Source organism: Lethenteron reissneri, chromosome 15 (genome assembly GCF_015708825.2).
Source record: "Lethenteron reissneri isolate LAM-NWPU_2019-01 chromosome 15, ASM1570882v1, whole genome shotgun sequence".
Taxonomy (NCBI): Eukaryota; Metazoa; Chordata; class Hyperoartia; order Petromyzontiformes; family Petromyzontidae; genus Lethenteron; species Lethenteron reissneri.
In genome coordinates this window covers 4,205,834-4,222,332 of record NC_083793.1, presented here as the reverse complement: position 1 = coordinate 4,222,332, position 16,499 = coordinate 4,205,834, and the positions used below count along the sequence as shown (strand labels likewise).

The 16,499-nt window shown below is 45.1% G+C and overlaps 1 protein-coding gene across 1 annotated transcript; it reads left to right on the top strand.

The window, feature by feature from the left end:
• Window positions 1–459: 459 nt before the first annotated feature.
• On the top strand, window positions 460–15,768 carry SEC61A1 (SEC61 translocon subunit alpha 1). Its single transcript, XM_061551826.1, has 12 exons — window positions 460–669; window positions 3,541–3,608; window positions 4,316–4,381; window positions 4,750–4,828; window positions 7,735–7,866; window positions 8,426–8,535; window positions 8,980–9,133; window positions 10,188–10,348; window positions 10,892–11,089; window positions 12,567–12,758; window positions 13,552–13,628; window positions 15,278–15,768. The coding sequence occupies exons 1-12, from the start codon at window positions 663–665 to the stop codon at window positions 15,462–15,464; spliced, it is 1,431 nt and encodes a 476-aa protein (XP_061407810.1). The 5' UTR covers window positions 460–662; the 3' UTR covers window positions 15,465–15,768.
• Window positions 15,769–16,499: the final 731 nt, after the last annotated feature.

Below are 16,499 nucleotides of genomic sequence, written 5' to 3'. Positions count from 1 at the left end.
CGGAGGCGGCGTCTTTAAAAAAAACCAGGCCGTGCGTCCGCGCTTTCAAGAACGACGCTGATTGGTTGGCTGGGATGAGCGCGACAACTTCATAGCGGCTAGAAGTAAAAAATAAATTACCGACGCCCTCACAAAGTTGCTCTGTCGTCGCGAAACGTCTGACGCCGCGCTTGGAAGTGAAAAATAAAATCGATCTCGCGTCCGCCGCCGGCTGTGGTGACGTTGCCACAAGCGCGCAACGTTGCGCGGACGACGCCTCTGCATTTGTTAGCGCGGATAGGCCGCGAGTGTTGCGCGTCGCCGCCTCTCATTGGTCGAGCGCTCGGGTAATTCCCCCCCCCCTCCACCCTCCTCATCCCTTCGCTGCCGATTGGACGCTCGCCCACACGTGACGCGATTCGACCAATCGGTGTCGCACGCGGTGCCCGATCGATAGTAGGGATTTGAGTGTCGGCATCGCTGACGTAGCTCTTTTTTTGTGTGTGCTGGCCACGGATCCCGTCCCGGGTTCAGACGGCGGCGGCGGCTTCGGCTTCTCTCTTCCCCTGGTCTCTGTCTCGCGTGCGGTCCCACGAAAGGCACGACCACCAACATCATCACCACAGCCGCGTTCGCTTCGAGAAGATTGACCAGAGCCCACTGAGGGCGATCGACCGACCGACATGGGCAGTGAGTGAAGACCTCCCGCCCGCTCGCCCGCCCCCCATCAACGCTTTGCGAACTCGCATCTTTGCTACGTTCATTAATCATTATTAAGCGTTGTCGTAATCGTTCTACACTCGTCCGCGGGTGTGTAATGTATGTGTACGATGTTTAATAGTTGAACGAGTATTATGGGTGATGCGTAAGGCGAGAAATGAAGAGTTTGAAGGGACGGTGAGGCCTAGGTTCCACCATAAGGGTCGTCCCGTGTGGTTTATTTAATTAATTTATTTATAATTTCTCGCAGGCAAATTTATAATTGTTTTTAATGTCATCGTCACGATTGGTAATTGTAGCGTTGTAATTGAGAAAGTGAACGAGATGGTGTTAATGTCATAATTATAAATGTTACTGTTCAGTTAATTGGTAATAACCAAAGACATATGGTTAATTATATTAATGTATTCTGACTTGTAGTTGATTTGTAATGAAGGTAAGTCGTGTGATAATTGTGAGGGTAATGAAGAGGATGTTCGAATGAATATATGAAGGCTGGATCCAGAAGAGTCCTTATGGTTATAACCTGATGTGTTAATACTCTTATAATTACCATTAACATAGTTAAGTGTTGGAATTGTTGAGAGAATAGGCTACTTGAGAGGCTGAATGTATGTCCTAGGCACCTTGTAATACATTAAATAATTGTTAACGTATAATGGACATTATAGTTAATTGTTAGCACTGCATTATAATTGAGACTGACAGATGTTAAATGACAGGTTAAATTGATTTGCGGCCAGGGTCCATAAGGGCCCTTGATAATGAGTGATTATAATTGTTTTAGGCAAGTTATGGTTAATATTGTTCTATGGGCATGCACATTTATACAGTAGTTAATTGTTCTACTGTAGTTTACGTATTATTAACGTGGGTCATTGTTAGTGCGATCATGGCTAGGGTAAACGAGAGGCTGATTGGGGGGCCTTGGTACCATTAGGTACCTTCATAGAAGAGATTTCAACAATGATGGTACCATACAATGTATTATTGCAGAATACATTATACCTGAATATAAAATGAGAACGATACGTTTTGAACTTGTTAATTGATGGTTATAATGGAATCGTTAACGGGTTTATTTTACGGTACGTGAATTAATATTTTAGTAATGTTTCAGTATATTTATTGAGAAGAAAGGTTTGAATAGACAATACTGGCTGTTTGAATGCATATGTGGCCTAGAACTTTCAAGTTTCATATTAATAGTGGTTGTGTCATTGTTTTAAAGCTAATGTATTGCTCGTTACAATTTTGGAAGGAGATTTATCGTGAATTATTCATCTTAATTAATGAACAATTGACTATTATCATAATCTCGATGGTGATAGGATAATTCGTTTTATAATTGAGAGGATGTTGGAATGGATTCGGCGTCGGTCCATAGGGAATGATAATTGGCAATAATATAATTGTCATAGGCCGTTAATCGATCATTGCGTTATAGTGAATGTATCATGATCGTCGTAGTTAATTGTTACCATTGTAATTGAGAGCGAGTCGAGGTGAGGCTGTTTGAATGAATGTGGAGGCTGGATCTGATTCTGTAGGGGGCGCGGATTAACAGTGACGAGTGATCTTTATCTTAATTGGTAACAATGGCTGAGATTGCACGAGATGCTCTTTTAAGGGCACGTGGTTAATAGTGGCCATTGATAATGTATTAATGTTAGCACGGCACGTTTTTTGTCAGTCCACTGCGGATGGTGTGCTCTATTTAAGCCCGTGTGTTCGTCACTGCAAGGCCTGCGGTCCTTTGTCGGCCCCCTGGTGGCCCCTGGTAGCCTTTCGTGTGGCCCCTGACAATACAACTCGTGATGAAAACACCCCTTCAGGCGGTGTGGCGACCCTTACACTGACGATGTCTTATCGGCGAAAGTGCTCTACCCCGAAAGTTAGTGAAGAACACTGCTCTTAGCCTGGAGGGTCTTGGGTTTATTTCACCCTGCGTTACCGCACTGGTCGGTTACAGATTGGTGAACGCAGTGAGTACGTGGGAGAATATTGCATTATCACAATGGGTTTTGCTGCACTGATTAATGTTAGTATATTAATTGTATATATTGAACAAGTGAGTGACCGCTTGAAATAATTGTGGGGCTTATGCAGTGGTTCATGTAAATAGAGGTTTAGTTATAATTGCTGTGGTTAATTTAGTGTTAATGTTATTGTTAGTTATTATCACAGTGGTTATGTCATTGGTAAGGTTGTAATTGACATTTTGCGAAGCAGGTCCAATTTTAATAAACTTGGTAATTGGGTCTATTTTTCGATGCAGGGGTGATGTAATATTTTGTCATTGTTACAACTCGTGTAAAGTTAATATTACTATTGTGAATTCGTTATGAATACTATTGTAGTTAACCCATTCAAGTTTGGAGTAAGAGGATGGATTTAATGTGGAGTCTGGGCCTTTATGCTTGTGGTCAGTTATAATAACGGCCTTTACATTTTTAATAACAGATTATAAAATAACTTAACCATTTTATCATCATATTACAACCTTATCACTTTATTATATTTGCAGTGCATGGCCATGCATGTCGCAAGTGGTCATGGGTATACGAATTTGCCCTAAGCCTTTTAGTCATTGGAGCCTTATACAAATATCCTGGACTTCTTGGTCAATATTAACACTGGGAAGCCGTAGGCAGGCATGCGATTGTTGGACTGACTACCCTGTCATGTACTGTACAATCTTGAATAGGCACTCTCTAACAGGACATGTATGAGCAGCTGATCCATGCCTATAAGCGGCACGGTTATGCAATTACATAATCTTTTATGAATGGCCATCCATATTTTATGATTCAAAGCCCCGTGGTTCGTGTTTTCTTGCAGTGAAATTCCTCGAAGTGATCAAGCCGTTTTGTGCGGTTCTCCCCGAGGTCCAAAAACCAGAACGAAAGGTGAGTGATCTTACAAACAATACAAAATGATGGCGGTGTGTCATTGTCTTGAGAACCTGATCGTCTGTGCCGTATGGAACTCCACCTCTAGCTTGGCAGCTTAGACTTGCTTGATGGCATTTCTCTGTTTCATGTCTTAATATAATTTTCATTGGAGCTATTGTTATTTTGTTAAATGCAGAGGAGAGAATGCATAAAGAATACCAACTAGAGTTCTGGGCTTAAAAAATAATAATACACGCTATCAGAATAATACTAAATATGTTTGTGTAGTTGAACAATAATATAGCTGAGTTGGTCCTATGCTCGGTGTGTAAGGTGATTTGTGTGGAGGCACTTGAAAGTCTTGATTTTTCATGGGCATGCTGACGAGGGTTTTACTCAGCAGTTTGCTCACTTATCATAAAAATCATCTTACTGGTAAAATCGCAGAGCTGGATACTTCGCAGATAAAAAAAGTACGACTTGCAGCAGTTGGGCAGTATGTTAGAAAAATATTGACATTGTCAGAGCTTATGATTGCTGTGGGAATGCCTTTGCACATAAGCATCTGTTGGCAGCTTCGGCACAGTGGAAAGTGCACAGCATTGTGCTTTGTAGATTGCAAAAAGGTCGTGTTTGTACGGAGTTTAAGTTTATGGCCTCTGTGTCCAAGTCCCTGCGATCTGGTGTGTAGTGTCAACCTTGTGTGCGATGTACACCCACAGATCCAGTTCAGGGAAAAGGTGCTATGGACGGCAATCACCCTCTTCATCTTTTTGGTGTGCTGCCAGGTGAGTGAACAGGAGTCTTGTATGGGGGTAGCACTGTTCTCACAAAGTTTGTAAATCAAAGCACACGCTTTTAATCACGTGTTATGAAGTGCATCCGTTTGTCAATCACTGCCGAAAGAAAGCTTGTTGTTTGGGGGGGTTTGAGGGCGGAATTAAACTGGCTCGGATGTCACTCGCCATTCATGATATCCGTGGCCGCTAATTTAACTCGGGTCGCCGGGTTCATAGCGCGGTTTGCTTTTGCTTGGTGTATCTATTGTGTGCTCCGCTTAATTACTGATAGCAGTGGCACAATATGTTAGAAATGCTTTCAAATTTATTGAGAATGAATGATGACAATGATGTTAATGTGCTTCGGTCATTTGCAGATTCCTCTGTTTGGGATCATGTCATCAGACTCTGCAGATCCCTTCTACTGGATGAGAGTAATCTTGGCGTCCAACAGAGGTAACGTGACCTCAAACTAATAACTAATGAGCTTTTGTGATTGTCCTGTGGATAGACTCACTCCTGCCATGTGAATGTGGATATTCCAATAATGGCTCGGGATGGGGCGGGGTGTAAATATGAAATCAGTGCTCCCCCCCCCCCCCCCACGCTCGCTGGAAACCATTTTGACCTTGATTGCATACAAGTAAAATATCTCGTGAAATGCAGACCTATTGGACTTGAAATGCATCAATACAAAGACAAAGGATGTTCCATGAAATGGAGGCAGCATAAGAGAGACCGCCGGCACGTTCGGCAACAATCGGGATATTTTCTGGCATGGGTTCACGATGACGGTGCCAAGCCACTCTCACATCTGGAAATAAAATGTGCAGATTTCAGAGGCACACAAATGGCAAGCTAGTGACTACACACGTATGGGAAATAGGCTCGTCAAAGCCACGTGCGCATTACGACGAAGCAGTGTAGTAAAATATGCGACATCGGTGTGCCCAAGCTAGGTTAATCATACACAGGCTAAGTGATAAAAAGACAATTTTGTTTCTAAAGCACATAACTTAAGAGCGTTGTCTCTTAGCAAGATATTGCTACGATCACATTGTAAGAAAGATCACATTGTAAGAAAACTCGCTCGGCATTAGACTTCCATTTTGAAGGCCATCATATATGGATGAGGCAATCGTGAACGAATACCTATTTGTGAATTCTCCCACCGCCTTAAACCTAATCTATAAGCAGCTCTTTGAAAACAGGAACTAAAGGTTACAACACTGCATACTTGTTTTGCTACCCTACACTTTTATACGTGCTTCGTAACACTGTCGGCATTTGCAACCAAGACCAGTGCCTAATTAATACTGCTTGCCACAAGGTAACTCTGCACCTTGGACCCAAATGAATGTACCTTCTTCAGTACCTGCTGTTTGTTTTTCTAGGCTTTTCCATTGTCACAATTATGGAATAACAGTGCACAAGGATCACACACGCGTTTCTGTTTTTACAAAGAAAACTGTGACTTAATGCAGAGGTGGAATTGTAATGACTCGTCCTAGACTGCAGAGGGGATCCGTATCGGTGAGTGAGAGACATTTTAACAGTGTGGATGAAATAATGTTACATGCAGTCTATGCTGAAGCACTACTATCCCATGTTTTAGACCGACAAAGATGTCCCGTGTAGCCTCTTATCAGACTGTTGGGGGCAGGTGCTCGTTACGAGAACCTATTAAGGCCGGAACCGCTTGAGAGCTTTTGGTGAGGCCACCCAATGCTGGGCCTCCATCACATTTGTCCTCTGAGTACTGATGTTTACACAATGCACACCAGGGGTAATCTTTAAGGCTGAGTAGATATAAGGGTGGGTCAGGACTGCTTCGGTCGATGTACGTTGCTTTTGATATTGTCTGTGGCTGTGACTCGGACTTGGCGGATTGGGTTCGGAGTTCAGTGCGTTCACCACTTCTCCACAGCCCTTACAACACGCACACACACACATACATTCATTGCAAAATATATCCAAACGCTCAAGTATACCAAATTCTCGGACACATACGCTAGCTAGTGAGTGCATATGTCTCGTGTACTTGCGTGTATTAATTTCACCTGCCCAAGTGCGATTTGTTCTCTGGCTGGTATCTTGCCCAGTGTGGGCGAGTAGAGACACGCACACACATACATTCATTGCAAAATATGTCCAAACGCTCAAGTATACCAAATTCTCGGACACATACGCCAGCGAGTGCGTGCATATGTCTCGTGTGCTTGCGCGTATTAATTTCACCTGCCCAAGTGCGATTTGTTCTCTGGCTGGCATCTTGCCCAGTGTAGGCGAGTAGAGACCTGATGGGTAGTGACGCGTAGGCAAATGAGGCATGTCCGCTGACATTGCTCAAGCGGAAGTGTCTATCGGATACTTGGCATTCTTCCACATTCTTTGCTTACCAGTTTAACTACTAATGTTCCTTAATCTGTGAGGCTCGTTGAGTCTCAAGATGTGCTTTCAGGATGGTCCCCCACTTTGGGTTGTGTTGCCAATTCTTTATGGCTGTTTACACACGGGAGGGAATCTTTTAAGTACCCAAAAAGCGGATTCAGAAACCATTTTCTGTATACCGCCTTCGCCTTGCTACCTCACCTAACCTGGCCAACAGGTTAAAATATACCTTGCCTGACACATGTACGTAACAAAAGAGGCGTCAGTACAAAATGCTAAATGCCACCACAAAAGACGGCAAGTACAGCTGAACCTACACACACATGCGAGGCAGGTAGTGGTGGTGAGGCTGCACGTGCAGAGTGCGGTTACTTTTATTTGATGTAGCGTCAATTATGTAAACCGTATCCCAAAACGTTGAACATTACACATAAAATTTCCGGCAAAAATGTTTTGAGATGACGCACAGATAAACAAAGTACAGAGGTGAAACACACCGTGAACCAGGTGGAGTGACGGTAAATTATCAACATCCGGACATCAGCAAAAGTCCAGAGAATAATGATGACGGTAGTAGTTTGAACTTATCCAGTGTCATTCATGCAAACATCACCCCGAAGCAGATCTCAGCTGTAGGCAGCAGTAAACAAGAACGTTTATATGTGTGAATTGAAAATTGAAAGGGAGCTGATCAGACTTGTGTATAATTGGAGGTGAAAATTAGTTAATTTGCATGTCTCTGTGTGTAGGACTAATTATGCCACGCAACGCCACCTTAGGTGTAAGTACAATCTCTAGAGCCATGTGTTCATTTATTTGTTCTGACAAAACCAAAGGTCAGACAATCTAAAAGAGTCGGTACAAACCATATGGTGTAACTTGACTCACCCGGAATCGTGACATTTCATGTGCTCACAAATCGATGTATTCTGTGTAATGAAGGGCATTGTGTATTGTGCGGTCACCTGCAGGAACCCTAATGGAGCTGGGCATCTCGCCCATCGTCACTTCGGGGCTCATCATGCAGCTGTTGGCTGGCGCCAAGATCATTGAGGTCGGGGACACGCCCAAGGACCGCGCGCTCTTCAACGGCGCCCAGAAACGTACGCCGGACAAATGACACCAACAAGCCCCAAGGGTCAATCTAGCAGGGGCCTCGCGCAATCGTGTTGAGTGGGAGGAGTTGTAATCACAAATCACAATGTGTGGAGCCCCTGGTAGAGCTCTACTCGCGCTTTTCAGATGGGCTTCTGTGGCCGTCTGGAACGCTCTACCTTTCGATATTAGGGAAGCCACTGGATCTACTCGCTTTTAAATCTAGATTGAAAACTAATTTCTTTAAAACTGCTTTTTGTGTTTAGTTTGTGTTGTCCTTACCCCGCACCTCCGATTAGCACGGTTGGCTACGTACGGTGCGAAATAAGTTCAACATACCTTATATACTGCCAAGTCAAATTCATTTTAGTCACACTTGGTTGTTGTTTGGTCTGTTTTTTTAATGTACTACATTTGGTTATACTCTGCACAGTAATTGTTGGTCTGACTGAGTCCATGTCTGTCATTGTCCTGCCTCACGGGTAGAATGTTTGAGTCAAATTTGTTTGCTGCGATATCTGGTTAGTACACGCGTTTTAATTGCCATCGTGGCATCTTGTGTCGCAGTATTTGGAATGATCATCACCATCGGGCAGGCCATCGTGTACGTCATGACGGGCATGTACGGGGAGCCGTCGGAGATGGGGGCCGGCATCTGCCTCCTCATCATCATCCAGGTATGTACACGTACAGCCCTTTCTTTTTTTAATCCACTACTGGATTAGGTCCATTCCACGAACGCGACTGTACTTGACCGTGCCAGTTAGCGCATGTTAATGAAGGCGGGGAGCACACACGTTGCATCATAATACAGTACAACAATAGGTTTGGCTTCACTGCCCTCTGCCGACAGTTTCGTGCATGGTCGTCGCCCACCAAAGTGCGATCCAGGCTCAAGCCTGCTTAGCTTCTGAGGTCTGACGAGGTCGGGCATATTTCAGGTGATTTGGTCAAAGGTCTTACATTTATCCACACCTCCGATGAGCACTGGTTGGCTACGTACGGTGCGAAAGAAGTTCAACATATACATACACACACAGTATATTACGACACAATTTTAATTTGTGCTCGAGTGATTTGCATTGCTTGTTCTTGTTGGAATTTGCTTGCGATGCTGGCAGTTGTTCGTGGCGGGTCTCATCGTGCTGTTGCTGGATGAGCTGCTCCAAAAAGGCTACGGCTTGGGCTCTGGAATCTCCCTCTTCATCGCCACCAACATCTGCGAAACGATCGTGTGGAAGGCCTTCAGCCCCACCACGGTCAACACGGGCCGAGGTGTGTGGGCACGCTGGGCACACAGACACACACACTGGTGACGTTTACCCACCGAGCAACTCTTCTTCCTGGCATTTCCCCCCACTCGCGTGGAGTCTGCTGTCCTGCTCCTCTTGACTCGTTCCTGTTCTGGGCCATCATCTCCACGGCCACTCTGCAGTTCTTCATTTCCCGGTTTACCGATAATGATCTCTTGCTAGGTCTGCCCTTGGTGCTTCCTTGTTCACAAAATTTCTTCTGCCAATGTGGATTGTCTTGCTCCTTACAACATGGCTAGCCTTAAGTCAACTTTCTTCTTGTCTCAGATGGGATACCATGCTTGCTCTATTCTTTCTCTTTAACCCAGTCTTGGCATAACTGAGATTCATCTTGTCATCTTCATCTCTGCAGTATACAACAGCTGCTCCCCTTCTGCTTTTTATAGACCAACGTTATATGTTAAATACACAGGATCTCTCAAACTGTGCATTGCTATTCTGTGTATTTAATTGATGTCTCGATGCTGACTCAACATTAACCACGTTAAAGCGACTGGAAATAATTGAGAACAAATGCATGGACAACCTGAATGTGTAGAACTGGCCAGATAGTGCAGTGGTTAGAACGTGTGGCTCATCATTGGAAGGTTGTCAGTTAACATCCGGTTGGAGGACAACTCGGGAAATCATCAGTTGTCTTGTGGGTTATCACAGTCGTGCCATATGCATGTGGATACTCCACCAATAGGTCGGTGCTGTAAAGTCGAATGGTAAAGCACTTCGTATGGTCAACCGTACAGTTGCCTCTTCAGTGGAGACTTTGGTGCAAAAGATACAAAGAATCGGTGTCTGATTTGGGCATGTAAAAACAATGGACAACAAAGCATGCAGGAGGAACTAGCAGAGGTGGATTGACAGTAAAGATGGCCTTGAAAAGGAAAAAATGCCGGTCTACAGGAGGTGATTGCCACAGGCAGGGAAACTAACTTCATCCAACCTTCCTGTCAGCTGCCATGCGATGAGATGTAACGCTCTGTCTGGCACGGTTCCCCACGTGCTCCATCTTACGAATACAGGCACGGAGTTTGAGGGTGCATTCATCGCGCTCTTCCACCTGCTGGCCACACGGCAGGACAAGGTTCGCGCGCTCAGAGAGGCCTTCTACCGGCAGAATCTGCCCAACCTGCACAACCTCATCGCCACCGTCTTCGTCTTTGCTATTGTCATATACTTCCAGGTAAGCCCCCCTTTCCCATTCGTCTTTGTACGTCTTGTTCCCTTTGCCAGTGGCTGAAGTGTAGTTTTCTATTGAGGTCACCCGTTAAGTTGCTCTGGGTGGTGACCGTAGGTCGGTTAACCGATTCTGCTTGCGATGACGTACGTCATCAGTTTTTGTTTCGGTCCTGTTCCGATGACGTACACGTACTTTGTCATGCGGGGGAGGGCGTGTGGCACGGTTTGGTGCCGGCTATCATAGAGTGCGGTCGTGTCGCTACAGTTCCCTGCGGTTATAAGTGCCTTTAAAACAACGGCGTTATACCTCTCATGTCACTGTGCACTTCCAAGATTCGGCGGTGAACAGGAACGCACACTGCAATTTGCAGTCGTCTCGGAAAGGGTTAAAATAACGATTGTTAAATGTGGTGATGATGCCGATTCACAACATATTGTTGATAACGATCCGATACGTATTGATGGGAACTGATGCTCGACGGGTGGTGGGAAAAAAACCGCGGATGTTTACGAACCACCACCACCATCTTTGTTGTTCGCCACTCAGGGATTCCGTGTGGACCTGCCCATCAAGTCGGCGCGCTACCGTGGCCAGCAAAGCACCTACCCCATCAAGCTCTTCTACACCTCCAACATCCCCATCATCCTGCAGTCGGCCCTTGTCTCCAACCTCTACGTCATCTCGCAGATGCTCTCCGTGCGCTTCAGCGGCAACTTCCTCGTCAACCTGCTCGGCACCTGGGCTGTGAGTTTGGCCCGAGGCCGTTGCTGTGGCCACGCTTGTGTTTTTACGCACGTGCCCCGTTTTGCTACAGGCAAAGTTATTACCCGTTTGTGTGCATAATCCTGTGGGGATAGTCGGAGCAGATACGAGCCTCTCGTTTGCCAAGGCTAGGGAGGTTTTGTTGTGTCATTTTTGTAAAATGCGTTTGCACGCACGCTGAAAGTGCATTTAATATGTTTTCCTAAAATAACTGCGCTATGTGCCAGTGACATGAGTTCAAATTCATGCCATGGCTAATATCGGTGGCGTGACATATTTGATCCGGTCCCGGCTCCCCCTACTTCATCATCCCGTACTGACCAGTGTGGTGAAGTATGGTCGAATAACCTCCGTGGACCGGCATGACATTGTCAGTGCCATCATTCCAGTAGCGTTATTGGCAGTTTTTTAAACATAAATAAAAATTTCTGTACAGTTGAAAAATCCTGCCTGTTCTCCGATTGACTGGCTGTCGATGTGAATGTTGCCTAAATTCACTCGACATGTTAATTGTATTCATGAATGGTGTTACCTAACCTGCTCTTGCTAAACTATTTACATTCCATATTGTTACCCTCCTCTCTCTGCTCTGAAGATTGTCCTTTGCCTAGAAGATTAGCTCATACATTTTTCTCTTTACAAGGCAATTTTTATTTGCAGGTGGTCATTTTTTTTTATTTTGAAAAAGAAAGTTGGTTAAAGTTTAAAAAGTTGGTAATGGTTTACCCCCGAGTTCCATCTAAAAAATATTTCAATACAAATCCACCGACATTACGGGCAGCTACCTTTCTCTGCTCATACCTCCCTCTTACAACCAATGTGTACAAAATACGTGTGCGGTTGTGATGGATTGATGGTAATATATAGCTATTTTATGTATTTACGTGGATAAATAAACCTCTGTTTATTCATTCTTTCTTTCGTATCACATTTTAAAAGCAATCGGCTAAGTTTATAATTGCTAGTTGAGTTTGGAATGCCACGTGATGGCTTCTATGGTTAACCAGATTGACTCAATTCGTACCCCCTGCACATCACCGATAGTGCAGTTTGCCACGATCGGTGATGCGAGTCGATGGCTTTAACTTCTTCACAGTCCACTTCTCAATTCCCTATTCATGGAGGAAATGTAATTATTCAATGCCGCATTACCAGTGTTGCACAAGCAAAATTAACAAATAAGAAACTCAACACGTTCTTGAATAAAACCACCTAAACAATATATAATAGGTGACATTTCAGGCCCTGGCCGTTTTCTAGACTCCTATTATATTTTTCCTTTTCAGTCGCGCATGGAGGAGGAGGAAGCTGGACAACCCTCCCATGTTGTGGCTCTAACGCGGTGTGCAGTGTCGTCGCTGAACCGATTTCTCAACGAGTAATTTATTAAATTCGCCTATTCATTCCTAACGAAGTGAATGTTTCGTCGACGCGCGGCCGTGCGTGCGCCGCTGCGTAGGACGTCGGCGGCGGTGGACCCGCACGCTCGTACCCCGTGGGAGGCCTCTGCTACTACCTATCGCCGCCCGAGTCGCTTGGCAGCGTGCTGGACGACCCCGTGCACACGGTCATCTACATCATCTTCATGCTCGGCTCCTGCGCCTTCTTCTCCAAGACGTGGATCGACGTGTCGGGATCGTCCGCGAAGGACGTACGTTACGCACGGACGGTTTTTTTACATCCGCGCGCGCCCCTTTGGCGTCGGGCACGTTCTGACTCTATCCGGAAGGGTCGGAGAGCAGTAGGCGCATGGTCTCCAGAGTTGTCTGGATTTCTTTCACAAGCAGTATGAGCGTTAATAATAGTAATGATGGGTTGTTTTTCATTGGTACAGATATTAGGCACGTTTCTTTCCTTTGGGTTAATGGTTGGGAAAAAAAGTTGCAGCATTAATAAAGTACAAATGAGGTAGACTACAAAGGAAGGCTGTTATAGTCTTGCATATGGCAATGTTCCCCAGCTGACATGCAAATAAAATGAGATGAGAGTACGTAGACAATAACATAAATAATAATTTATTTCCGAATTAAATTTTGACTGCACCTAACGGAAAATAAAATGGCGAGCATGAACAGTGACATGCGTAGTTAACTGGAAACAGTGTACCTACTGACTAAGGGATCGACTTGGTTTAATTTAGGCAAAACTGCAGCTTCAGCAACCTTTTCACAGCTGCGTCAACGTTCAGACATTCTCCATCGATTACAGAAAATCCTCTTTCGCGATGCCGCCTCAATGTTGGCCACGTCTGCTGAAGCACAGCCCTATGAATACGATGTTATTTTTAAACAAACCAGCATGCTAAAAAAAAATGTTGCATAATTGTGGTGTTGCGAGAAGCGTTTTGCACTCTGCACTGTGAACCCAGTGATCTGAGGTTCAGTTCACTACGCAGAGTTAACCGATGCGCACCGTACCTCGCTTTCTCCCCCTTGCGTGCGCAGGTTGCCAAGCAGCTGAAGGAGCAGCAGATGGTGATGAGAGGCCATCGTGAGCAGTCCATGGTGCATGAGCTGAACAGGTGAGGAGGGGATGGTCTCTGATGTCCTACAGGTGGTGCTGTTGGGTAGCAAGTCTAGTTTGTCGATCGTCTTCATCGACCGTCGTCTCATGCAGTTGAAGCTCTGTCCCATTACTTTGCGGCACCGAGACGAGTAGCTACACACCGGACGACTTGATGTACACCAGACGTGGTTCTCAAGAGTCGTCGTGTAGTTTACTGTGTTGTGGTAATTGACCAGGAAAGCCTCGCCGAGTCTCGCAATTCCTTCAGGAGGGCCCCGCTCGGTGCGTTGAGGCCAATTCGATTTTAAGGAGTGTTTTGTGGGTACAGGGCAAATATTTGGCAATAAAAACCGAAGCTTCGCATAGGGTGGGCCCTTAATCCACTTGTACGTGTCTCCTGGCCACCTCGGTCTCGTACAATTGGGAGCGTCGCAAATCTGGGTTTGTAGGCGTTGCGCTGTCATTCCCAGCTAAAGGAAGAAGGAAACTGAAATGACACGGCTGCTGTTTGGTAGTTTTCGAAGATACCTAAGGATGTGCATCACGTCCCGTTCGACAGTGAAGAAGCTTCTTTAATGAGAAAACTGCTTTAATTCGTGACTGCGTGACGTTTAATGTTACTGCACATAGCGCCCTCTAGTGAATGCAGAGCCAAGTTGGGCTATCACGATTGTTTACCCAGCCCAGCGGTTCCCAACCTGTGGTCTGTCGACCCCTGGTGGTCTGCGAGAAAATCAAATTAATAGCATCTCGATTTAAAGCTTTCGTGACTGCAGGGATTCATCTTCTTGGTTCTTTCGGTAAAGTCACGTAGAAGGGAAATAATTAAATAATAAAAATAAAACACAATAAAAATATGTATTTTATAACGCAAATGTTTTTATTATTTAATTTTTTCCCTAATAATTTATTTTATTATGTTTGATTATTTTATTATTTCCCTTCTACGTGACTTTACCGAAAGAACCAAGAAGATTAATAGCATCATCATCACCAAGGAAATGTACACATTTAAAATAACTAGTGACATGCGGTGGTCCTGTGAAATGTTTGGAATTTGAAAAGTGGGCCACACACTCGACAAATGATTCAACTATTTTTTTGTGTTTTACCAGGTAAGGCCCACTGAGCTGCTGTATAGCTATTTTTCAGAAGCTACCTGCCCACAAACGATAGCTCTACAAGAAGTGGCTTATGTGCAAGTTAATAGCAGCCAAATACTCTAAACGCATGTTTCTAAATGTGGGGGGGAAAATCTGGAGGGCCTGGAGAAATAGCCACTCGACCACGGGGAGAACATGTAAAATATACAGGCGACATCAGGGTCGGTCAGGATCGAACCCGCGACCTCCTTTATACCAGGCAAGGTTGTTAACATCTCACCCTAGCCCCATCACCGCAGGTCAGGTGCATGGTGGTCGCTTCTGAAAAAGAGCTTTATAGCTCAGTGGGCCTTACCTGCTAAAATAAACAAATAGTTGAATAGTTTGAGTGTGCGGGGAACCCCTTTTCAAAATAAAAATAATTAACCGTTTAATAGTTTTCAATAATGTGACATCCGATTGCTTTGTGGGTCTCAACGTCTTGTGACGATCGCGCCGCGCCAAGCGCAGTGCCGCCACTTTAACGGATCCGTCGCCCCCCGTCGTCCGTTCTCTGCCACAGGTACATCCCGACTGCGGCCGCGTTTGGCGGACTCTGTATCGGAGCGCTCTCCGTGCTCGCCGACTTCCTGGGGGCCATCGGCTCGGGCACCGGGATACTTCTGGCCGTCACCATCATCTACCAGTACTTTGAGATTTTCGTCAAGGAGCAGAGTGAGATGGGCAGCATGGGCGCCATGTTCTTCTAAAACGACGGGGGGCGGTGGAGATGGTGGGAGATGTGATCTAAGAATGGAGGGGGGGGAGGGAGGGGGGGTTAGGGTGGGAGAAGCAGCAGCAGATTGTGGGAAGAACGTGGACGCATCTGGGCAAGTGGGGATTCGGCCAAATGTTTAAATTGTGTTTGTATCTGTCATTGTATCTGCCTCCATTGTGTGCGTGGAAAAACAAAATAAAAGTAAATAACCGTTACTCCTCTTCACTAACATTCACCAATGTATTTAATCCTTTATTTTGTTTTTCTAAATGGACAATAAAGGATTTGGAAATTTGGTTATTTTGTTCATGATTTTTTGTCACGTTGCAAATCTACAGAAAGGACATTTTACGTGCGGTATTTCCTCATTCACACCCATGTCACCATTTGTAGCAAAGTACACGGGTGTTTGCTATTGCGAGACATCTGCTGCTGCTGTCACGGGGAGCCAGCGATGTGGGGAAAGGCTTGAGGGCTGCGTCAACAAGAGAAGGATGTGCAAGGCTGTGGACAAAGGCTTATCAATGTAGAGCATTTTAACGTAACTTTTCTGGCATTTGTAAAACAGATTTCACCACTTCGTCCCATCATATTTAACTCGCGGATCTCACTTGTAATCGCGATATGGACTGCCGACTCGCTGTCGATAGGTTAATTTGTTTCTGTAGTGTGATCTTTATATACACGTGTGTTGTCGGTCTGAAAATGCAATCGTGGAGAATGTTGGTGGGACATCAAGGGTTGGAAGGAAACGCAGCAAAGCTTGGCAGCAGCAGCAAGATTGTCAGCAGAGACTGAAGCCATACTCAGGACCTGTTCAACGCCTTGTGCTCTTGCACGAGCTGGGTCATGTTAGATCATTAAAATAGGCCAAATACACAACGTATAACATGCGCCTACGTACAACTTAGAATTTTTTTATGTTGATAATTACGTTTTCATAACTCTTTCCTTCCAACAGTTTCTTTTTTACTCCACTGGCTGTGGCCAAAAGAGGATAATGAGACCCCTTGGACAGTCGACCAGG

Coding starts and splice junctions, on each gene's coding strand:
- SEC61A1 (XM_061551826.1), top strand. Junction 4,829..7,734: donor AATCTTGGCGTCCAACAGAG/GTAACGTGACCT, acceptor GGTCACCTGCAG/GAACCCTAATGGAGCTGGGC. Junction 10,349..10,891: donor CTATTGTCATATACTTCCAG/GTAAGCCCCCCT, acceptor TTCGCCACTCAG/GGATTCCGTGTGGACCTGCC.